The 24,650-nt window shown below is 34.7% G+C and overlaps 2 protein-coding genes across 3 annotated transcripts; one reads left to right on the top strand and one right to left on the bottom strand.

The window, feature by feature from the left end:
• Positions 1 to 68: 68 nt before the first annotated feature.
• Positions 69 to 5,242, bottom strand: LOC580840 (protein C9orf135). Its single transcript, XM_780871.5, has 5 exons — positions 5,025 to 5,242; positions 3,653 to 3,767; positions 2,717 to 2,841; positions 1,757 to 1,886; positions 69 to 1,209 (listed from the first exon to the last, which is right to left on the bottom strand). Exons 1-5 carry the CDS (start codon positions 5,126 to 5,128, stop codon positions 1,021 to 1,023), a joined length of 663 nt encoding a protein of 220 aa, XP_785964.3. The 5' UTR covers positions 5,129 to 5,242; the 3' UTR covers positions 69 to 1,020.
• Positions 5,243 to 5,580: 338 nt separating this feature from the next.
• LOC100891860 (syntaxin-12) lies at positions 5,581 to 24,300 on the top strand. 2 transcript variants are annotated; one of them, XM_003725813.3, is made up of 11 exons: positions 5,581 to 5,702; positions 6,130 to 6,219; positions 7,203 to 7,268; positions 9,902 to 9,971; positions 14,041 to 14,131; positions 16,463 to 16,537; positions 18,263 to 18,322; positions 18,784 to 18,957; positions 19,897 to 19,969; positions 20,448 to 20,530; positions 24,012 to 24,300. In XM_003725813.3, exons 2-11 carry the CDS (start codon positions 6,159 to 6,161, stop codon positions 24,102 to 24,104), a joined length of 846 nt encoding a protein of 281 aa, XP_003725861.2. In that variant the 5' UTR covers positions 5,581 to 5,702; positions 6,130 to 6,158; the 3' UTR covers positions 24,105 to 24,300. The 2 variants fall into 2 exon arrangements, with proteins under 2 accessions (XP_003725861.2, XP_011670466.1); XM_011672164.2 differs by lacking the exon at positions 24,012 to 24,300 and adding an exon at positions 23,028 to 23,306.
• Positions 24,301 to 24,650: the final 350 nt, after the last annotated feature.

The following is a 24,650-nucleotide window of genomic DNA, read 5'->3' as shown; positions in this document are numbered from 1 at the left end:
AAGTCAGGGACCGGGGGGTAAAAATCGCCCGGCGCCCGGTTAATAAAAGGCTTGAATATAACAATTTTCACCAATATTGATCTTCTTGCAAAGATAATGCATAGTTTTTTCTTTAAATCATTACTTCAATGAGCAATAAGATGAAAAGGCTTTGTTGGTTAAGTCACATATTGTATTGAAGGCTTTATATTTTGTGCATTGATTGTCTAACAACTTTTGTAAGAATTAGACTCTGTCCAATTAATAGCTTGAATACATATTTGTCGAAACACATGCAATTTGATAAGCTAATCTTTTGCCCAATAGCTAGAGTGTTCAGACTTTTCCATGAGTAAAACTATAATTCAACTTGAAACATAATACAAATGCAGCATACTGACATTCAGACACTTGCTTCTTAATCATCCCATTACCATTTTGGGATTATGGCATGATGGAACAGAATTTGGACGGATCTTGCATGGAAGGAAAATACATGAAAACTTCACAATCAGAAAACTTTCAGTGCATTCAAACCCTCTAAATGCTGCATTTGAAACTATCTTTGGAAGTGTATAGATGAAGTACAGTCTACTGCAATAAAATCATGACCATTCTAAGATTTTGGGAATTGTGTTCAAACTGTTCATATCATAGAAGAAAATTGAAATGATTGTCAAGAAATCAGAGTCCAATAATTGTAGCATTCCTTAAAGTTAGAACACTTCAGGAATTTTAGATGATTTTCGTGTGTTTTAGTCAAAAAAGAGCAAACTTGATGATGATCATTTACAGCATCCAGTGTCTGTAATAGAAGACACCCATTTGAATTTCATTTTTTGAAGGAAAAAATATGAATAGATAACATAAAATCAACAATGGCAAATGTCGTCATTATCCTCTTGAGTATGAGACAATGCAAGCTGAATTAGTATACGGTAAGCAAAGTCGATGTCCAATAGTTCTCAGCATCATGTAGAATCTCATTTGAAAATAAATAGATTATAAGTCCAGTCTACTGAACAACCATCATCACCATCATCATTCTAAGACTTTGGGGATGGTGTTGGTGGTCTGGTAAATGTTCCTCTTCAGCTGCGTGTTTGCATAGATCCCGCTCTCGTCCTTGTATGTGTTTCGGCCAAAGTGCCTGTAGTCCGCCGTGTCCGTGAACTGGCTGTGGCACTTTCGGTAGGCGTTGGAGTTGTCCGCGAAATCCGGCAATTGCTCCTAAGATTAGAATAGGATTAGAAATGATAAGGGATTGCAAGTTGAGAAAAATGTAGGCTGCAAAACACCGTGTGTATAGTATGAAGGTCACAGTGAATCATTTGGGGAATATGATGATATTTAAAATAGATATGAATTCATATCTTGTTATTATACTTAGAAGTCAATATATATCTTAAGTCATAGTCACATGAAAACACATTTACTGGTAAAGCAGAGTACATGTACATGTATATGATTTTTTATTTCCTATTATCTATGAAATTAGGAGGGAAAATGGGAGAAAGAGAAACAGAAATAGAGTGGGAGATAGAGAGAACAGAGATGTAGAAAGGAAAAGTGAAAAAGAGAGAGAGAGAGAGAGAGAGAGAGAGAGAGAAGAGAGAGAGAGCAAGAAAGAGAAAAAGCAAAGGAAATAGAAGCGTACATACCCTTAACATTTAAGATAAGTGAAGTGTCTGTGTAAGTGTGGGGGGGGGGGGGGGGGGGGTTCATTTAACAATTATTATTAGTGGACAAACATTTTTCCTTTCATACATATACTTACAGGTGCTGCTGTGTACGGATAGGGAGGTTTGTAGTCTGCGCGGTTTGTCGTCTCTAGGTGGCGCTTGTCATGTTCTGGGTTGTGTCTGGGTAAAACTGATCCAAACCCTGTCTTAGGTTTGCCTGTATCTCTGAAAATCAAAATCACACCAGATGAGAAATCAAATTTAATCAAGTGAAGAAATCCCCTAAAGAGTTGTGATACTATCACAAAAATAGTTGATGATCTTCAGTTTGAGATGAATAAAAAAATGAAAGTCAATAATTCTATAAAGGACAAGATTTGGTGTCATCATAAAAAAAATTCTAGCCATTTCAAAATAAATAATAAACTATGCTAACCTTGTGAGCATAAAGATGATAATACTCAATTTAAAATCTCCAGTGTCAAAGGATATTAGACAATGAAACAAAAATTGTATATCACTCGTAAATTTGAAACTGATTGGCGGCCTTGTGATCAATATAGATCAATCACAACTCTTACTATTACTATTAAAGACAGTACACTTTAAGCGGGACTGCACTACTTGTAGCTACTGGCGCCCTCTATATAGCAAACAATGCCTAAGGGGTACCTGTTAGTTCCCCATGATCCCCTTTTTCTTATGTTAATTGAGAGTTGATTTGATGAGATAACCAACTGTCAGTGACAATGCAGGGAGGTCTAATCCCTCCTGGCCAAACTAGTGCAGATAGGCTTTAAAATGTTCAGTGTCAAAGGATATATTAGACAATGTAAAACAAATTTGTAATCTCTCACATCTCTGTAGTAGAGAAATAGTTTGCAAGTGTGTGATTTGATTGGAGGAGGACTCTTACAAAGACAGTATATTTCAAGACTCTGAAACAAATGTTATTGAGTCATAACACAATATGTAGACTTTCATCTCCCAACTTCTGTGATTCCTGATTACATGTACGTACAGTACTTATACCCGATAAAGGGGTTGGGCCTTACCTATCTAAATCTACATGTGCGATAGTGTCAATATTGACCATTGTCTTTCTTGGCTCCTTTTCTTCAAAGTCTTTCTTTAAATTTGCTTGCTCCAGATGGTCTTGTGTTGTGGTCAATGGAAAGGACTGCAGAGAAAAAAAAATAAAGAAAAGGAAATGATCAATAATAATAAAAATAAATAATAGAAAGCTTAAACATTATCAGATTTATACATCAAAATCTCAATTTCACATAAAGAATATCCAACAAAACAACCCATGATCAAAAAAAGAAGTATGGATGCACAACGCATTTTGGATATGTTATGCAAGTAAATCAAATTGAAACTTGAAATCTTGACATACAATTATTACATAAAGATATTTATAAAAGGTGTTAAATGAACGGGTGAATTCAAGATTTTGTATGATAACAAAAAAAGATAGAGGAGGGGGGGGGGGCACAATTCTGAAAATTTACTTAATACTTAAGGGGGCAATTTTGTTGTTGTACATGTTTATGACAATGGGGTTTAAAACTCCATAGTTTCTTTCAAAAATTAAATCCACAAAAATAGCATTAAAAGTTGAAGATGGATTTATTTCCATTTAAGTTTGCTTTAACAGAATTTCTTCTTAGAAAAGCAAGTCTCTCTACATTCAATTTAATTACCTGACCTTAAATTAACTCTGCATGAGCACATAATTATACAAGTATCATTAGCTGGGAATCAGAAGGACTCATAGAAATTAACTCAAGATTAATGCCCTTCTAGATCTGGGGGGCGTTTCACAAAACTTGTCATGGGTGACAGATGTCAGATTTTGTTATAAGCTTCTGAAATCCTTTCTTCTGATCGGCTATCAACAGATTTGTCACTGATTTTTGTCATTTGTCATTGAAAAAAGGCTTTGTGAAACGGGTCCCTGAGCCATCAATATGACCGTTCATTCTTACCCCATCAGTGACATCACCAATTCTTCGGTAAGTTGTGTTATGTAGTTTCCTGTCTTGAAGGGTCTCAAAACCGTTAATGTCATAATCTTTTGGTTCGGCTTCTCTCGCTTGATGCCTGTATAGTAGGGAGGAAAAAAGTGGAAACAGAAAGATGATGATTATGATTAGCAAAATGCCAATTGTTTGTTGTGAAAGTTTTGGAACGATAAAGTATTTATTTATGCCTGGGACTTTATCTGGAATAAATAGAAATAAAAATCGAGAAGAATTGAATAAATCTCGAGATCTAAACTAAAGAGAGACAACTTTCTCAGGGTCAACTCGTCCAGCTGCTTCAATTCATAACTGTGCATTGTACATCACTGACCGTTAGGCATTACTCATCTGACTAAAAGTACGTGAATGGCTTGTACACTGTGCAAGAGATGCCCTTTAAGATGAGTACAGAAGATCGAACTCGAGGTCACTCTAGAAAACTTGAAAAGAAATATTCAAGGCTAGATATAAGAAAATACTTTTTTAGCAATAGAGTCGTGGAACTGTGGAACGGTCTCCCAGAAAACGTTGTGGCAGCTGGGTCGGTAAACTCTTTTAAGAATAGACTTGATAGTCACTGGTCAAAGAGTGTACCAGTAAGCCTTCTGTATGAGCCGGTCTAGGTGTTGTCTATTGTCTCATGTTATTACACAACCTCCTCCCTCCACAAAATAGCAGTAATCACAGAAGAATCCTGGATCGATGAACAGGCTTAGACCTAAAACATCGTGTTTTAAAGTAAAGTAAAGTAAGTAAAGTAAAAAAATTCTTCACATATTTGTTGGTTGGCAATGCCATAACATTAACATTAACAATAATTACTAAAATGCCTAACACTTGTAACACTAACACTAGATCTAGAACTAGTAACAGTGAGTAACACTCCACAACAACGTTATCAATAATAAAAAAAAACATAAACCAAGAGAAAAGAATTTAACACATGATACCAGTAAGTTTAATTGCGATAAGTCTTTATATTTATATCGCCAATCTGAAATAGACCTACTCAACAATAAGTTACGTTAGAAATCTACAACGTACTCAGCAGCAGCAGCACAAACTTCACCACAAACTCTGTGTAGACTGGTCTAGATCTATATATATGCATACTGTAGCAGCGGCGTCATTTTTTTCTGCAGCACAAATTGGGTTTTTTTTTCTTAAAAAGAGGTCTTGATTTAACCCTAACCCTAACCCTAAACTTTCCCATAGGCTCAACACGCACGTGCACCTAACCCCAATCTGTGCATGCCGCAGACAAAAATAACGCTCCCCGGCCCAGCGGAGACAAACTACCGGGGCGGCGAACCGATGGAAAAAGTGATTAACTTACCAATTAGAATTTAGAGTTGGACGGCTATAATCCATGTGATTGGATCGCAAGAATAATGATCCTTTGCGCTCAACATAATCTGGCAGGGTAGTGTAGCTGTTCATCTTGTTAGATTTTCAAAAATAATGTTATTTCCTTGATAAATCTTGATATAAACGCCGCTGGCATACGGTTCAGTGATTAGCCCAAAAGCAAAGCATGCATACGGTCTATATGGATGTGTTGTTTGTTTACATCCGAATAACGGAAGTTGAATAGTTGATGCACTTGCGCTACAAAAATAAACCCAAAATACAATTCTGATAGGAGGAATCATTTGGTATGTTTACCACATGTAATAAATATTTACCAGCCAAAGTCATATATAAGACAATAAAATGTATGAATATTTACTGAGAAGGTAAATTTAAGCAAATTATAAAAATATTAACATTGCGCGAAGCGTCAGTGATCCACCTCCGATACCATAGCAATGACCCGATGAAAAGGTCGCTCATCATAAATGTCACATGACCAATCTGTTTTGTCATGTGATCTTGGCAAGTGGGTCGACGGTCATGGGATAAAAATAGACGTGATTTACATGGCGGAACGAACTTCGAAGATCCAGTGCAGTGTGGTACCGGTTTGGCTAAACTAACCGTGTGATTTTCATAAATATTAAGCAGTCGGTCAAAGGTAAGTAATGATGGTAGATCTTATTTATATTCATGTTGTTAGGATTAAAAGTTAACGCAAAACGACGACATTTTGCCAGTGATTGTGTGTCACACAGACAGACATCTCTGCAGTGCACTGCCACCAATGCATGCAGCTGCAGCCACCAAGCTGACTGAGCTGTCTGTTTGGCTCTGCCACCGGCCTCCGCTTGACCATGTTGACGGCTTGCACAAACCTGGTATTAGCATGAATTTCTGTGACAACAAGTAGATCCTTGTAGACCCTATATTATAAAATAGTAAAGATAACTCTATCTGGACTGTAGTCAAAGATTGATTTATTAATTAAAATTCCATCATAATAATGAACTAACGATCGATTGCCAGTCTTAACGCCTTTAAATTATAACAGAATTTCTTTTTTTCGTTTTCTTCTTTCTATACAGGTTTGGGTCTGATACTTGATAAATCCAATATGGAGGGTCGAGGGGAGTTTGGATATGGATCCACGGGCGCAAGAAGCGACCAAGGAGGAGGTAAAGTGGAGGAGTTAGCAGTGATGATGGTGGTGTCTGTGATGATAAGGATGATTTTGTTGGAGATGATGATGTCTGTGATGATTAGGCCTAAAATAAAAACTTGTTGTATTGCACTTTGCGACCGACCCAAAAATCTGAAAATCTACGGTCGGCATTTTCAAAAAGTTTAAAAAAAGAAGTTTTTTAGATTTTTTTTATTATTAATGAATTAAAAAATATGTATTTTGTTTGTTTAAATGGGATATAATGCATAAAATCAAATTATTCCAAAATTCTCACTCGTGCAAACCATGGATGATTATGAGGTGAAAAAGATATCAATGGAATGATGACGTTGAAACACATGTATTAAAAAGTGAGAAATATTAGCCAAGAGGGCGGGAAAAAAAGAAGAAACAAAAAAACATTCAAATCTGAAAAATATCGGCCCAAAGAGGGCGACAAAAAAAAAGTTAAAAAAATTAAAACTTTTCTGACCCATGTTTTGGCACACAAAGGGCAATACAACAAGTTTTTATTTTAGGCCTTGTGATAATGATTATTGTGATTTTTGATGGTGGTGTTGGTGATGACGATGATTTTGTTGAAGATGATTTTGTTGAAGATGATGATGTCAGGGATGATGATGATTATTATTATTATGATGGTGATGGTAATGGTGATAATGACGGTCTATGGTTGTGATAAATGGTGTTGATGACAATGATTTTGTTGGTGATGAAGATGGTGGTGATGGTGATGATGATGATTGAAAACAATACTTATAAAGCGAATATCAATTTTTATCCCTATGCACTTTGGAGATAAAGGAAGCAATTACAAAGTTACAACAGTTTATTGTGGATAATATCAGATTCATCGACATTTTCCAACTGCTTTTATTGTCAGTGCTACGATGAGTAAGGTATACATTTCTGTATTTATTTACCATGTATTAATTTGCATGTATTTATTGTGTTTTACAATTTTCTCCATCACAGGCCCTGGTGATTTTGCAACCCTTATGAACATGTGCAGCAGTAGTATATTCAAAATCAACAGCAGTAGTAAGTATATTATTTAATATATTATACAATCAGTTATATATATATATATATATATTTGTTTAAATTCTGTTGTTTATATTATGTACAAATGTACGTATATATGTTTTGTAATGTTTTTGCAAAGTTGAGAGCAATATTGAATAAAGATGATTCTATTATAGAAGGAAAAAATAAATATTATTTGAATTCCATATCATAAAGAACAGGGTCTTAGCTTAGCCAGGATTTAAAAATTGGTTGTCCTGTTTGAAAAATAGAATGTAAAAAAAGGAGCATCCATTGAATGATGTGAAACAAACAAAAAGTATATATGTAGGACATCATCCTCAAGATTTAGGCTTGTAGATAACTCAGATGCCCACTTGGCTAAAAAACTCTAAATTAGCGCTCTATTACTATGTTTCTTGCCATAATTTCACACAAATTTAAACCGTTGCCTATAGGAACTGGGTTATTTCTTTAAAAAGAGAATGAGAAATAAAATAAAAGCTATATGTATTTTATGTACAGTGGTCAACAGATTTCATTTATTTATAAAAAAAAGTATTCCAAATATAACAATAATGATTATATCAATTTATATGTTCATGTAGTGCAGCTACTATTGCACTGGAAAAGAAAGAATATCATAACAAATTTGTAATGCTGATAATAGCTTGAGTTGAGATTGTAAATGTACGTCATATTCTTCAGAAATCATTACACTGAATTTTAAGGAGTAAACAAAAAAGTTAAGGTGGAAAAGTTACAATCATGAATAATCATGTTACTATCTTTTTACAAGTATCTTATTTCTATAACTTGTATAATGATGTTCTGTTCCAAAATATAACATAATTAACTGAAACATTGAAATAATGAGCAATTTTTTGTGTTTATGGATTTGTACAGTATAACTTCATTTAAACACACCTAACAAACTTTTAATTGTGAGTACCGGTATATCTTGTTTGCAAAGTTACAAAAGAAAAATACAGCTTTGTGAGGCATACCAAAATTGCATGTACCTACATGTACATGTACATAAATATTTACAGTGTATAATGATATTCTGTTCCAAAATGTAACATAATTAACTGAAACATTGAAATATTAAGCAATGTTTGGTGTTTATAGATTTTAGATGCACCTGTACATATACAGAGCAAGTCTATTTAGAATTTTTTAGATTCTCATCTTTCACTTAAAAACACATAACAAACTTTTAATAATAAATTGTGATTATATCTTGTTTGCAAAGTTACAAATGAAAGATACAGCTTTGGGAGGCATACCAAAACTTTGTGTACAGTGTATACTCAGTTTAATAATTGAGATAATTTGGAAGATGTATCATGTTCCCTGCAATGGTTCCTGTTTCAGTTATTCGATGATAGCCTGTGATTAAATGGATTAACAAATGATTTCATGCCCTCTGATTCTTTTTCCCTCTTGATGCCCTGGGCTGCAGAATAGACTGGTTTACTAGCATACATGTACATTTACATGTATTCTATAAATGTTATGCATACTTTTTAAAGACAGATAGTGCTTGAAAACTCTTAAAGGTAAAGACCAGTATTGGTAACGCCCCAATTTCAAAAAATGAAATGGAAGCTCTCATTACCAATCATGTGAAAGAATATGTTTTGACTAATACATGATGATAAAAAATTTGCCGGGAAACCGCCTACTAATTCATATATTTGGTAAATTTGTTTCTCTCATGGTCCTGTGAAAGATATAGGGTAGTCCCATATACATCTTTCTGTGTATAGTGCTTGTAACTTTACGAAAAATGGGCCAAATTTCTTATCATTTTTAATGATTCCAGAACCTTGCAGATGCTAGATGCTAGATAATCAACCTTTTCTAATCGATTCCACAACGTTTCTTTCACAATGCAATCGCATGACCATAACTGGTCTTTACCTTTAAGCTAGTCAAGGCTTGCCTGACATAGCAACAAGTAATATATAAGCACACTGGATCCCAAGTATAATTGTTCATTTATTATAAACTGGTTAATGGAATACCCCGTCACTAGGTCCTCAGAAAAGAAACATCCATAAATTTGAGGTAAACCAAGATTCCACCCTTTAATTTCAAGGAAATCCAAGCCTACATGTAATACATGTAATATGTATAGGAACAGATTAATCAAAAGATGGATAGTACTGTACTACTATACATTAATTTTGAGGAACACAAAAGGTATATATAACAGGAACATGGATAGAAGTACACTGTACATGGACTACACCTGTACATTAACCAATACAATAAAACAAATATCTTTATTTTAAAAAAGTTAAAAAAAATAATGTTATAAATGTTTATAAGGATCATCTTATAGATATTTGAATTTTGATTGTCACAAAATAAAGATATCAAATTGTTTTGTTAATTGAAATGATATTGATAGAGGGCATTTTTTTCATTTTAACATGTTAAAAACTTCTTAGAGCATGACCCCCTTCTGTAACTTTTTATCTTCTTTCAAATTTTGTGCCACATCACTTATTTCACCCCTCAATATTGGGGCTATATTATGTTCAAAAAGTAACCTGAAGTGAATGTTATTGTACCGTAAAATTAACCTTGCACCCAGTTTTCCCAAACGTCTAATTTTTGTCTCACTTTTTCTTCTGCAGTATCCTTACTTGAAAAGGCAATCAGGCAGATTGGTACACCCAGCGATAATAATATACTTAGAGGTAAAATGTAAGTATTAAAAGTACATTCAGACCTTTTCTTCAACTGAAAAAACCACGATACGTTCATCACTTTCCTTCTTGTTAATAGATTTACCATGCAATTATTTTGTCTTAAAACAAAAAAGTATTCATTACTATTCATATGACTTTTGCTTTTATTTGGAACCTTTGGAAACTGGAAAATTTTTCTGCATCCCGACACTTGACAATTGCTCCTGTTTTTATTTTGTGAAGAGTATATAGAGTTTTATGGATGCAATGTTTCAGGTTTAATAGGTGGAGGTGTAGATCCAGGGTTAAATTGAAGAATTTGGTTAGTGTGGGAAATTAATGCGGAGCAAATTTAGTCACAGGAACAAGTGTCGTACAGCCAGAATTGCGACGTCAAAATTGGCATTTCAAGTGATACTGCAATTCATTTCACAGTCGGATGGAAAAAGGATTGAATGATGTGTTGTAGGGCTGGAACGTGTAGTCGAATGCTTGAGTACCCGCACGGTTGACAACTACTCGGGTACCGCAAAAAAACAAAACAAAATCAAAAAAATTCAAAAAAATTCAAAAAAACATGGCGTTCAAAACTCAAGCACTGTCAAACTCACCACTTAGAAACTGGGACCAAATGTTTGGATTTCTGTTTGGACTTGGAGGAAAATGGATTATTCTGCCATATTTGTTTTTAAAACAGCATTGTTTACTGTTATTATTAATTATTATTAAATTGGCGCCTTCAACTGCAACTCGAAGTAAAATTGCATGTGTTTTCGGCGACAGAACTGGAATACTGCTCTAGTGGTATGGTGGTGGCCAAAAACAAAACAAAAACAAAAACAAAAAATCAAAAAAATTCAAAAAAATTCAAAAAAACATGGCGTTCAAAAATCAAGCACTGTCAAACTCACCACTCAGAAACTGGGACCAAATGTTTGGATTTCTGTTTGGACTTGGAGGAAAATGGATTATTCTGCCATATTTGTTTTTAAAACAGCATTGTTTACTGTTATTATTAATTATTATTAAATTGGCGCCTTCAACTGCAACTCGAAGTAAAATTGCATGTGTTTTCGGCGACAGAACTGGAATACTGCTCCAGTGGTATGGTGGTGGCCAAAAACAAAACAAAAATTCAAAAAAATTCAAAAAAATTATAAAAAACATGGCGTCCGAATATTAGAGTATTCGCTTGTAAGCCTGGGAGCGTACTCGGGTACCTCATTACACTGTTGTGCACAACCTTAATGTGTTGTATGCTTAAAGATAATATGAAATAGAGTACATGTATTTGTAATGTTAGAGAGCATCCTATTGACTGAGAAGCTAAAACAGCATGAGTGTGCAATATCACAACCTTTTTATCAAGGTAAAGTTGTGCAACAGTGTATTATACCGCATTTCCAAACAACCCTGTACATACCGGTACTACATACAGTGTACATAGTGTTCTTATTTTGTTAGCCTTGTCTTATATCCATGCGCATTTGACTCAGATAGAAAAATAAAGAGCATAAGGCCGCTAATACATGTACCCTTAATCTTGTATATCCAATATTGCGTGATTGTATTCACCTCAGAATTCTGAATTTTTGCTTGTGCAATCCTTTTTTTCCCTTGGCTTGCGATCTCATTTAAATGAATTTGTAGGTTCATCTATTTCAGAACATGCAATATTTGACTTCTGTACATGCTAAAGTAATACCTGTTCTATAAATTGATTTGTAATGTTTTACAACCAATGTAAAGCAAATTACATGTATCTTGAAATAAATGACAAAACATACAGTGTGTGTGTCCTACCAGCATATTTTCTAGTGCTCTTGTCCATGTACAGTATTTAAAGTACCTTGTGCAATGCCCGTATAGGCCTACTCAAAGATGATTTGACTGTTTTACGCACAATGGCTAAGTGGTATAGCAGTGGTTTTGTAACCAGGAGGTCCCAGGTTGGAGTCCAAGTCAAAGCGCTAGTGCCCTTTGTTCTCCTTACCAATACCAGCTCTCTCAGAGAGGACTAAAAGCCATCTGTCCCCTGGTTGCTTAAAATACTTGCTGGCTTAAAAATGTTTTATCTCAATAACATTTGAAACATATTCAATGCCTAGAAATCTTTCAGAAACATGTTTCAAATATTTATCTCAGATTTTATACTAATGATATTATGTTGTTAAATTCTGGAGAGAGATTTGTGTATTTTGTTTTGTATAGCGCCTTGAGTAAGTTGTTAGATAAGTGCGCTTTATAAGTATTTATTATTATTATTATCATATAAAAACAAACAAAGATTAAAGAGGTCTGGCATACTTTTTGGTGTCCCAAATCATTTGTAAGGTACATTTGATACATTGATTTACTGTTACATTACATGATGATATTGTAAGATAATTTATAACAATTATACGTAAATTGTTATCATGATATTTTGTATAACTCAAGTTGCACTTGCGAAAGAAATCTATAATTTCCAGGGTCGTTTTTCTTTACTAGATTTTATTAAGTTTCTACTGTAGGCCTACACATCATTTATACACATGTGCCTTTGGAATGTATAAGTTCTGCAATCGCAATATTCAGAATATTTCTCAGTTTCGTTTTAAAAAAGTTCTGTAAAATAGGTTTTTACGGTTTTGTGGTGTGCTGGTTATTATGGATATATCCTGTGGTTATCTTCTTTAGGATCAAGGAAATAAATGTCCTGGATGGAAAATTAAAACTTTTTTCACTTTCAAGTTGGAAACCATTTCCCTGCATGGAAGCCATGAAACCACCAATGCTGAACATACTTTTTAAAATCTTCATGTATCAATTGCGTATTTGTGGTAAAAAACAGTGACTTTATGTATTTTGTCCTAGTTTATTTAAGAAAGTGGGAAAATTTGTATTCTTTGTTGAGCAACACTGGTTTTGTTTTCACTCTTATATCCTCATGACAACTATGATTTGACATTACAACAAAACCTGTATATCTGTAAACATATTGCTGCCTTGTAAAAAGAACGTAATTTTATTTTTTCTTCTTCTTTTTCACCAAATCTTGTAAATATGTGATTCTCATGACTTGTTTTAATAAAATATATACAAAATATAAAAATAAAAACCCTGTGTAACACCTGGTCAAAGAAGTGCTGTCTATATAGGCAGGTCAGGTGGTCTTTATGTACATGTTCCTTTTAGTGTTCACATTGCAATGGGGGCAAAATATTCAAGGGACATGAAACAAATTATATACATGTACCTCACTTAAGAAATCCAGCCATCTGATTGGTCGAATTGCATTCATAAACTTCAACTATTTCTGTAAAATTCCCAATAACCATGGTTATTGGGAAAATAGTTCAGTCTCCATGGTTACCCCATAGGTTTACATGTTAAAAAATGGTCTGAGCGATCGAGGATACCGCGTACGTGTGCGAAAAATTGGTCGGCAATTTCAATACAATTGAATCTCGATCGATCTTACCGACAATTTTATCTTGCATTGTTGACATGAAGACGAAAATAAACTTCCAAAAACAAAAAAACAACATCTGCCGATAGATCTTGATCTAAATTCGTGCCAATCTGCATTGCAAAAGTAAAAGAAGGGCCTGTTTATATGGAGCAGCCGCGAAGCATCCTCCACTCGAAACCGTTTTCAATCCATTTTAATGTATATATAAGAAAAAACTACTATGTTTTTAACAGAGCGCGATAGCCGAGCGGGTTAAGGCGCTGACTTTAGTTACATCACCTTTTGTACGCAAGAGTTCGAATCTCATCTTCGACAAAAGTTTTTTTATTTTTTATTTTTTAGTCTATTTTTTTTTGGCATATAAAAGTATTAATGACTGCTTTAATATTCGAGAAGTAGTTGTTTTATTACGCTCTCGGGAAGGTTACAATTGGGCTATTCCCCTCGGCACGCCTGGGGTAATAGCACAATTCTAACCTTCCCTTGAGCGTAATAAAACAACTATTTCTCTCAAAGCAGTCATTAATACTATACTATGACCTTTCTATATAGGAGGAGGTTGCTAAAGTACAGTAGGTTTTTTTTTTACATAATAATACAAATTTTTCTTCCTTTTCTTTCTTTCAAACAGACAGCAGATGTTAACTCAAACCAATACCGCCATTTCTCAAACCAAACAATGTATGTCACAACTTGGTCACGCAGCAAAAACATTGGAAAAGGTAATACATCTTTATTAATTTACACCTTAGGTAGTATCTGATGTTTTATTTAAAGTGGTTGACAGTCTGACAGTAATGATTGCTGCATGTGCGTGTACACAGGAACTCACTAATGGCCACTGTTATTATTATTATCGCTATTACCTAAAAATAGGCGCACTGTTAAACTGGAAGTAGTACATTGTACTGTAGTTCTGGAGTCAAGCATTCAAAGATTTTTTTTTTTCGCACGTAAGGGGTGCATAGTTCAAAGTTTGAAATCAACGTTAGTGAATGATCAAGTCAAGCAGGAAATACACAAAGCAATTACCTTTAATGCATTGAGCAACAGATAATGCATGCATGTGACTCATACTGTAGTAGAGTGTACTTTGCACTCTGTGTATTTGTAACATGTATAAAACTATTAAGCCATTAAGAAGAGTACGTGTACACTGTATACCTTGAAAATGCACTGTGTGCTGGGACCTGCATGTACATGTTGTTAACTAAAATTATTCATGTTTACGTAGGTGAAAATTTGATTTTTGCTTTACATCTAAAAGTATTCAACAAAGGCCCTAATTTCACCTATCCCATGACCTTAAATTCTCGAGTTATGAAAAACACAAAAAACATCAAATTTACAAGGCGTACATGTATACCGGTATGACCAAAATTAATAACTGTATAGTATGTATGAGCTTATTAGGATTAAGCACCCCCGAATCGCTCTCTTGAATTCTTTTCTTTTTTCATTTTATTTGATGCTGGTATCTATTCATCTGCTTTAAATAGCAATTTGATATTTTTATAAAGAGATTTCAAGTTAAAATATATATTAATGACACTTTAAAAGGTCAATCACAGAGCTTGAGAGTAGCCTCATCAACAAACATGCACAGAATTTGTCCATGCATCTTTGTAAACTTCTGTTTAGTGCTTACTTCTGTGTGAAAATACAATCATTTTTTGTTTGCGTTCATTTAATATTAATATAATCACCTCTTTAGCAAGTCATAGATTTTGCTTTAGTTCATTATACAATCATTCATTTATGTTATTAATTGTTCAATTAGTTTAAGTATTTATTATTTCCATCTTATTTATTGAATTGTATTCATTTATTTGTGGCCTCATAATGATAAACAACTGGTTCTCTCTTTTGTAGGGGCATAATTGGCCCCCTTTACGTAACTTCATTTTTTTAAATTATGCATTATAGAGTAATGAATCTTTAGAATAATAAGCCTTTCAGATTAAAGGTAAAGACCAGTATTGGAAACGCCCCAATTTCAAAAAATGAAATGGAAGCTCTCATTACCAATCATGTGAAAGAATATGTTTTGACTAATACATGATGATAAAAAAATTGCCGGGAAACCGCCTACTAATTCATATATTTGGTAAATTTGTTTCTCTCATGGTCTGTGAGAGATATAGGGTAGTCCCATATACATCTTTCTATGTATAGTGCTTGTAACTTTACGAAGAATGGGCCAAATTTCTTATCATTTTGATGATTCCAGAACCTTGCAGATGCTAGATGCTAGATGATCAACCTTTTCTGATTGATTCCACAACGTTTCTTTCACAATGCAATCGCATGACCATTACTGGTCTTTACCTTTAATGAACCCTCTGAAAATCAAAATGAAACCATAAGATATACCGGTACACGTACTTGTACGGTACATGTACCTGCACAATTTAGAAGTGCAATAGCTGCAGATGTAGTCAATAGGAAATGTGGGAAGCACTTCTAACGGTCTATTAAGGAAGTGATCGAAACCCAAACCAAAGTTATTGATCTTAGTTTCAACCGATTGTGATGTCGTTTTGACCAAGTGTCTACTCTAGTACAGTGATCTCAATTGCATAATTGTAGTGCACTGGTGATTCAAAGAGATTTAAAGGGAAGCATTTCCGGCATCAAATGGGTTTTGAAGCACATACATTGTACATGTATGAAAATAAGACAATATACGATGTATATCGAATACATATGCACCCTCTAAATATGTCCCAATCAGGGTTTCATGTCAGTTTGTTTTGTTTGTTCATTTGTGTTTTTCTATTGTCAAAGCTTTATATTCATTCTCCTAATACAATGAACAGTCAAACCTGCTTTAGTGACCACCTGTCTACAACAAGCACATTTTTTGTTTCCCTTGAAAACGTTTTCTTATTGAAACATGTACTAAAATAACCTGTCTACAAAGACCACCTGTCTAGAAAGACCATTTGTGTTTCCCTTGGGCGGTCGCTATAGACAGGTTTGACTATATAAATGCATTCTATTTCAATAGGTGGATAAAAGTACATTACTTTCCCTCTTATTTCTTCCAACAGCAAAAGAAGATTCAGTTTGAGAGGATAGCAAACGACTTTCACGACACCGTGCAGAGATATGGCAGTGTACAAAAGGTAAAGGGCGTGCTACATGTAACACTACTTGGGGTGTTTCACAAAGATCCTAAGTTGAACTTACATGTATCTCTAAGTTTGACTTAACTATTATGGAAAGCCGTTAGCATCTTTGAAAATGTTTTGTAAAAGTTATTTTAAAAAGCATAACATGTTGATTCAAATCATTCATATTTTTCTTTTATCAAGGAGATTTCATGTTCTTGATGTGGAATTTATGAAAAGTCTAAAATACTTGAATTTTTGCTTTTTAATATATTTTATTCTAAGGCTACAAATGGCTTTCCATATTAAAAAAAATTTGTTTATGTCCAACTTAGAGTCAACTTCGACTTTGTGATCTTTGTGAAACATCCCCCTGGTCAGATCAAATCAAAGAAAGTTCAAATTTTCTGATATGATAAAAGAGGATAGTTCAATAATATCTGATTTGGAAAGGTTTATTTATACGTTATTGGACTGAAGTTGGTGCTTAAATGCTTCAAAAACAGATACGGTATGTTCCTTCATGGAAAATGGTTGTTTTAATTACCCAAAATTATTGGCTGTTGTTATTTTAGCTTTTAAAAAAGAAGAATAATTTTCTACCTAACCTCTAAAACAGTCAAATTGATAAATTTAATCAAATTTCAACTATGAAAAATAAGACAAACTCTGTTATTGTAAACTTAAGTTTGCCTTTTCACTGAAGTTTTCTTTTTTTGAAGACGCAAGCAGGGAAAAAAATACTTTGAACATTTCGGGGGCTACTTTTCAAGCTTGCTTGCATGAAAATAACACTCTTTAATTGAACTCTATGCAAATTTTCGGGGGCTCTTTTTCGCATTTCGGGGGCTAATTCGCCCGGAGCCCCCGTGTATTTTTTTCACTGGACGCAAGTTTTGAAGAAATTCATGAATTGTTAACAAGGTTTTGCTGATATTTATCATTTTATAACATAACTCACTGAGGCATGCTTCCTTATTCTCTAACAAATCCTCATATTAGTAAAATAGCTGACTACCGGTAGGTCAAATCTATTATTTGAGATTTAAAAAAAATACAATTAATGTTAAGTTTGGTTGCTGTTGAACATGATTTATTATTTTGATTAATGAACACAGTTTAACTTAAAGGTAATGCAAAGTTTTTAGAAATTTCGAAAATTGGATGGATAGTAATTCAATAAACTTTTGATATATTTGGATGCCCCTGTGAATGTATTGTAAGCACTAGAAAGTTTAGCCCTTAAAACACTTCTGCTTTCTAGAAATTGAATAATTTAAAAAAATTACCGGTGCTCCCGGTAAATTTCAAATACTTCAAATAGTGCCTAAGGTCATTCCATGGTAGCTGCGGCCATAAATTCCAAAGGGGAATAGCAAATTGGTTGATTGTAGTCAAGAAACATTGTTTTAAAGCTTAAGTAATATCAGTCTTGGGAGGGAGCTATACAACATAAAGAGTTTATTATTTACATTTCCATCACTTTAGACTCGATTTCAACCGCAACATGTAAAATCGTGTATGCTTCCAATATGTTCATTTGAACCAAATTCCAAACCCCATTCCAAAACTTTGCATTACCTTTAAGATTGAAATATGACTTAAAGCTTTAAATAATAGGTGGCTGACATGATTTGGCAAACATTTTATTAGCCTGACAATATATAGTCACATGGATATACGCATATTGTATGTTGTAATATTACTAATATCTACATTGTATATCTTTTACATGAACAGAGAGTGGCCAACAAGATGAGGTCAAGTCCGAGCGTACGGCCGCAGAGTCAAAGCCAGGGGGTATGTATAGAATGACCTTTAACCTTGAAAGGTGGGATTAATAAATCGGTGCATGATGGTGAAGAATGGTAGGGTAGAGGAATATCTGGGCCCTGTTTCATAAATCTTTTTATCAATAACAAGTTACAATAAATGTAATTTATAAGCTTCTGAAATTGTGGCATTTGATTGGCTGGACGAATTTGATGATTGAGGAATCATTAAAATATGACTCGATGTGATAAAAAGAATAACAAATTCAGCATGCTAAACCAACTTGACACCTTTTTCAAATGTTTCCAATGTGTCTAATATGACTAGGAATTACAACTATAAGAATGATCAGTATTTGATGAAGGTTTATCATACTACTTTGAGCAGCACTGATTTCTCAGATAAGTTTGTGCACTACAGTCCCACGTGATCATCTTCATGTCTAGAAATAGTCAACCAATTCTCTTTATCCTAACATTGCCGTGCAGACAATGGGTTTTGGAGAGCAGGGGAACGACTATGACCAGAAGACGCCGCTTTTATCGGAAGAAGAGGAGGAGAAGAGGAGACAGATGCAGATTCAAATGCAGCAGCAGGATTCGGCAATCGATTATGATCTAACGTTAATACAGGAACGAGAAGAACAGATCAGGCAGATTGAGGTACTGCAGTTTGTGTTTATGATTGTGTGGGGGGAGAGAGAGAAAGAGAAGGGGTGAGAGAGGGAGGGAGGGAGAGGGAGGGAGAGAGAGAGAGAGAGAGAGAGAGAGATAGAGAGAGTAGGGAGAGAGTAGAATAGTGGGAGGAGAGAGAAAGAAAAGGAAGAGAGAAGGAGAGAGAGAGAGAGAGGGAGAGAACAAGAAGGAGGAAGCAAGGGAAAACTGAGAAGAAAGGAGACATACATGTACATGTACATGTAGAATAGTGGCAAGAGAGAAAAAGAGAGAAAGAGGGGAAGAGAGTAGGGAGAGCAGATTAGTGGAAGGAGAGAGAAAGAACAAGAAGAGAGGAAGAGAGAGGGGAGTAGGATGATTGGAAGACAAAGGAGAGAGAGAAGGGATGAAGAAAGAGAACAAGAAGGAGAGAGAAAAAGAGGAAGAGTAGGGAGAGAGTAGAATAGCAGGAGGAGAGAGAAAGAACATGAGAGAGAAGGAGAGAGAGAGCGGGGGGGGGGGGGGGGGATAGAGGAAGAGAACAAGAAGGAGGAAGCAAGGGGAAACTGAGAAGTGAAGAGAAATACATGTAGAATAGTGGGAGGAGAGAGAAAGAACAAGAACAGAGAAGGAGAGAGAAAGAGAGAGAAGGAGAGAGAAGGAGAGAGAAAGAGAGAGAAGGGAGAAAGTAGAATAGTGGGAGGAGAGAGAAAGAGAGAGAAGGGAGAAAGTAGAATAGCGGGAGGAGAGAGAAAGAACAAAAAGAGAGAAAGGGAGGAAGAGAGAGAGAGAGAGAGAGGGAGAAAAGGCAAAACAGTATGTACATTCATTACTCATGGAATGTTTTTGCCTCAATTATTGTATTCAGTACACATTCTTTGCAACTCTATCATTTTTCCCCGTCTTCTTTATCACAAGTTTAATCTCTCTCCTCACCTTGTTTCCCAGGCAACCATGTTAGATGTGAACGAGATATTCAAAGACCTGAGTATGATGGTATCAGAACAAGGCGATATGATCGGTAAGCAACTCAGACTCGACCTTATAATAATAATAATAATAATAATAATAATAATAGTGGTGGGTTCTTGTATAGCGCTCATATCTGTCAGACTTGACACTCCTGGCGCTTCACATTAATTGGTTGTTTGACCAAGTGAAATAAAAACAAATGCACCAAACTTGCTGGGCATCATCTTTAATAAAACCACAACTCCCATTCGCACATACTGGTTGTGACCTGAGTTAAGCACATGATGTCGGGCCTACTTACCCAGATTTACTTATCTTTCTATGCTCATTACTACACATTTTCTACCCATTTTTTGGGCACATGTCATTTATTTGTAATCTTGAACATTCAGCGTAAGTTTCTTTGGATTCTGACATTCTGTGAGAATTTATTTTCTCTATTTACCAGAACAAAAGTTTATTTTGAATATTCCTTCTCTTTTCTCTCTCCCTTCTATTTTGCTTGATGATGATTCTTGCATCTGTAGATTCTATTGAGGCCAATGTAGACAGAGCGGGTGATAACGTAGAGGAGGGAGGGAAACAACTAGCGACTGCCAGCAAATATCAGGTAAAAATCTCTCTCGATCATACCAGTTTCTCCTTTCTCCACCTCAAATAGGCCATTTGCGTAATAAAATCAATTTTAAAGCCCCACTGCACAACATATAGCTACTTGCGCCCGCTAGATAGTAAACAATGCCTAATCGGTGACCATTGGTCCCCCATGATCCTCTTTTTCTTATGTTAATTGAGAGCTCATTTGATGAGATAACCACCTGTCAGTGACCATGCAGGGAGGTCTAATCCCTCCTGGCCAAACTAGTGCAAAGTCTTTGTTAAAGGTAATACAAAGTTTTGGTATGGGGTAATGAATTTGGTTCAAATGAACATATTGGAAGCATATGCAATCCTACAATATTCAGTGATCGTTGTCGCGGTTGAAATCGAGTTTAAAGTGATGAAATTGTAAATAATAAACTCTTTATGTTTTATAGCGCCCTCTCAAGGTCAAGATATTAATTTAGCGATACTGCAATGTTATTTGACTAAAATCGACCGATTTGCTATTACCGTTTGGAATATATACATGTATATCAGATCTTTACATTCTGAGATTTTTATGGTCGCAGCTACCATCGTCTCGCCGTACGCGATGATTCAAATTTATCAAATTTACCGGGAGCACCGGTAAATTTTTATATTCAATTTTTCTCAAAAGCAGAAGAGTCTTAGGGGCTAAAATTTTTAGTGCTTATAATACATCCACAGGGGCATCTAAATATATCAAAATTGTAAAGAATCACTATCCAGCCAATTTTAAAAATTTTCCAAAACTTTGTAATACCTTTAAGGGCCTCGTTATAAATTATTTCATTCATCTGTTACGAATAAATGTATTTCAAAAGTCATAATGCTAACTGCGTCATGTAGTTGTTGCTAGGTAGGAGAAACATTATGGCTTGCCCAACCTAACAACCCATGATGTATGCAATTCACATTCTGACTATTGCAATACATTTATTTGTAACAGATGAATGAAGTAATTTGTAACAAGGCACTGAGCAAGATTTGTGCATTAAATTTGATGACATTACGAAAATTGCTTATTGTGTGTGTACATGTACACTTTATATGGAAATGTTCAATGGTTTCAATGGTGTAGTTGTCATTGCATTTTGTCCTAATAGTTTTGTCACATCATTGTGTTTAAAATTGAATAGGCCATTTTCGTAATGTAACCAAATTTATACTTGCACTGCCTCGTTACAATTTATTTCATTCACCTGTCACGAAAAATTGTATTTCATTAGTCAGGATGAAAATTGCATACATTAGTTGTTGCTAGGTAGGGCAGTCCATAATGTTTGTCCTACCTAGTATACAATTAATGTTTGCAATTTGAATTCTTACCATTGAGATATATTTCTTTGTAACGGATAAATGAAATAATTTGCATCGAGGCTCTTCACAAAGACATATTATGCATAAATTTGATTACGTTATGAAAATGGCCTATTGATGCTCAAGAACAGCAAATCTATATATTCTTTCATATGAGTTCTCCACACCTCATGTTTGTAAACACCCATTGTGTATACATGTACACTTTGAATTGTTTCCATAATGTTGCACTCATTTGGTAACGTGTTGTGTGACAACGTTGTTCTAATTCTATTTTTATGAGGGTTCACATGCCTCTGGGTAATAGTGTTGAATTTCACTTTTGTGAGCCCTTGCCCAAACACATTGCTCACTCCCCTTTTCTTTTGTTTCTTTATTACTGCATGATCTGTCAAAATGTCATTGTATTGTGCTTTTATGATTGGCCTTATAAATAATAATAATAATAATAATAATAATTCCTGATGAATAACTGTTGATTATGATCATAGAATGAAATTGATTAAAACTGATATTGACAACTCTTATCCTAATCGCAAATCGGTAAGCTGCTTCCCCTCCCCCCCCCCCCAAAAAAAAAAGAAAAGAGAAAAGACACACCAAAAACATGAAGCGGCAAAATTAATGACACCATACATTGCGCCTCACATTTCTGTATTTCTAATCATATACATGTATATCTGAATTTTTTGCAGTGCTTTATATAACGTTTCTAAGCGCTCAAGCTCCACTCCCTAGGGAGTATTCCAGCCATTCCCCATTTTACGAGCACACACACGTAGAACCACGTACAATCCAACCAAATTAACGTTTTGCGTCCTACCGGGTATCCATGTAACACGTCTGTAGGGGAGAAGGAATGTAGATACAAAAATGCCTTCCATAATGACATATAATAAAGTTCCATGCCGGGGATTGAACCCACGACCTTCCCATCTCAAGTGAAGTGTTTAAACCACTCGTCTGTGATTACCGTGATTACACTTAATCGTGCCCAGTGTTAATGAACTTATGCCTCGATCGTCATCTTTGTGTAACTTTGCGTTTTACTGCACATTTTGCATTCATGTTTGTGTTTTTGTATGTATTCATGTTTGTGTCTTTGCTTGTATTCATATTTGTGTCTTTGTGTCTTTGTTTGTCTTCGTCTCCACCTTCAACAGAAAAAAGCTCGTAAAAAGATGTGCTGTATATTCGGAATCCTCGCAGTTTGCGCTGTTGCCCTAACGCTCATCTTGGTTTTCACGCTCAGATGAGACAACTCTCATGCTTTCAAATATCTCTGTAAAGTCAGAGTTTGATGTCGGTTTCCCTTCTGCAATGGAAAACAATTATATTTGAGGGGTTATTGTTAATCTATTAACTCCTGGACTCTCTTATTCCCGTATTAAGCTTACACTTCATGTACAGTTTTGGTAGCAGAAAGGGAAATTGGAGAGAAACATATTAACTACCGTATATATATATATATATATATATATATATAACAAATACATAATATAAACAATAAAATTAAAAGAAATGTATAACTGATTACACAGGACATGGTGGTACAGAATCTATTTTTAAAGCAATACAAATGTTTTTCCATCTACAAGTATTATCAAATGATACAAATTTGTTATTTTTAAGTACATAAATGTAATGTTCAAGAGGACAATAATACCTTAACATGCATCTAAAAGAATTTAGATGAATTTCATTCAAAGTAACTTTAGCCTCGTTATGAAATGTCGGACATCCGCCTTTGAATTTGACTAGTAATGATATAAATAAAATCTTTAATTTTTGTCTGTATTGGAAACAAGCTAGAGTTTTAGGGCTTGTATTGATATAAAGTAGATGTTACCAAATTAGGAGAGTGGTGTTGTTAGTCTGGGAGCCTGTCCTACACCTCCGGCCATCCCAACGTAATCCCACCTGTAATGCAAGAATGGACTATTTAAGCATATACATTTTTTTTTCTCAATTAAAAGCAATTATGTTCAAGTGAGAATACATAATTTCAGTAATATACATGAACATGTATTTGTTAATATCTTGTGTGTATATGGTGCATCACATTTCATTCAATGACAGAAAGTATCATATTGTGTGCATAACTTGTGTTTTTTTGCATTATTGCTCTTCTCAAATCTCCTTTTCAGAAAAAGGCAAGACGGAAAATGTGCTGCATCTTCTGTATAGTTGCCACAGTAGCCATCATAGTGATCGTTGTCTTGGTCGTAGTTTTGAAGTAATGTGGGTAAAAATACATTTTATTTAAAAAGCATGATGACTATTTTTTCCACATTAAATCATTGAATAATAAAGGGGCACAGTGTAGTAAATCCATTAAACATGACCTCTTGTGTATTAAACCAGGGGGTGTTTCACAAAGATCCTAAGTTGAACTTATCTCTAAGTTGTACTTAACAATTATGGAAAGCCGTTAACATCTATGAAAATATGTTGTAAAAGTCATTTTAAAAGGCATAAAATGTTGATGTGGAATGTATGAAAAGTCTAAAATACTTGAATTTTCACTTTTGAATATATTATTTTTTAAGGCTACAATCGGGAGCGCCAGGAGGGTCAAATCTGACTGACATGAGCGCTATACAAGAATCCACTATTATTATTATTATTATTACAAATGGCTCTCCATAATTTGTAAGTCCAGCTTGGAGTTAAGTTCGACTTAGGATCTTTGTGAAACACCCCCCAGAACTTCAGCTGAGCGATTCACATGATCACAATGGTCATCTGACCAGGCCCGCGCTGTCGAGTCGAATAATCAAAACAGT

The sequence above is a fragment of the Strongylocentrotus purpuratus genome, unplaced genomic scaffold (assembly GCF_000002235.5).
Source record: "Strongylocentrotus purpuratus isolate Spur 01 unplaced genomic scaffold, Spur_5.0 spur5_scaffold_13, whole genome shotgun sequence".
NCBI lineage: Eukaryota > Metazoa > Echinodermata > Echinoidea > Camarodonta > Strongylocentrotidae > Strongylocentrotus > Strongylocentrotus purpuratus.
The sequence above is the reverse complement of the archived record's forward strand: the minus strand, read 5'-3'. Positions and strand labels throughout refer to the sequence as shown.

Bases quoted from the DNA above. Each gene is read 5' to 3' on its own strand.
- LOC580840 (XM_780871.5), bottom strand. From the start codon at position 5,128: ATGAACAGCTACACTACCCTGCCAGATTATGTTGAGCGCAAAGGATCA. The intron at 3,768-5,024 runs GTAAGTTAATCA...CCTACTATACAG, and splicing joins CCAACTCTAAATTCTAATTG to GCATCAAGCGAGAGAAGCCG. The intron at 1,887-2,716 runs GTAAGGCCCAAC...TTTGATTTTCAG, and splicing joins GCACATGTAGATTTAGATAG to AGATACAGGCAAACCTAAGA.
- LOC100891860 (XM_003725813.3), top strand. From the start codon at position 6,159: ATGGAGGGTCGAGGGGAGTTTGGATATGGATCCACGGGCGCAAGAAGC. The intron at 9,972-14,040 runs GTAAGTATTAAA...TCTTTCAAACAG, and splicing joins AATATACTTAGAGGTAAAAT to ACAGCAGATGTTAACTCAAA. The intron at 18,323-18,783 runs GTATGTATAGAA...ATTGCCGTGCAG, and splicing joins CGCAGAGTCAAAGCCAGGGG to ACAATGGGTTTTGGAGAGCA.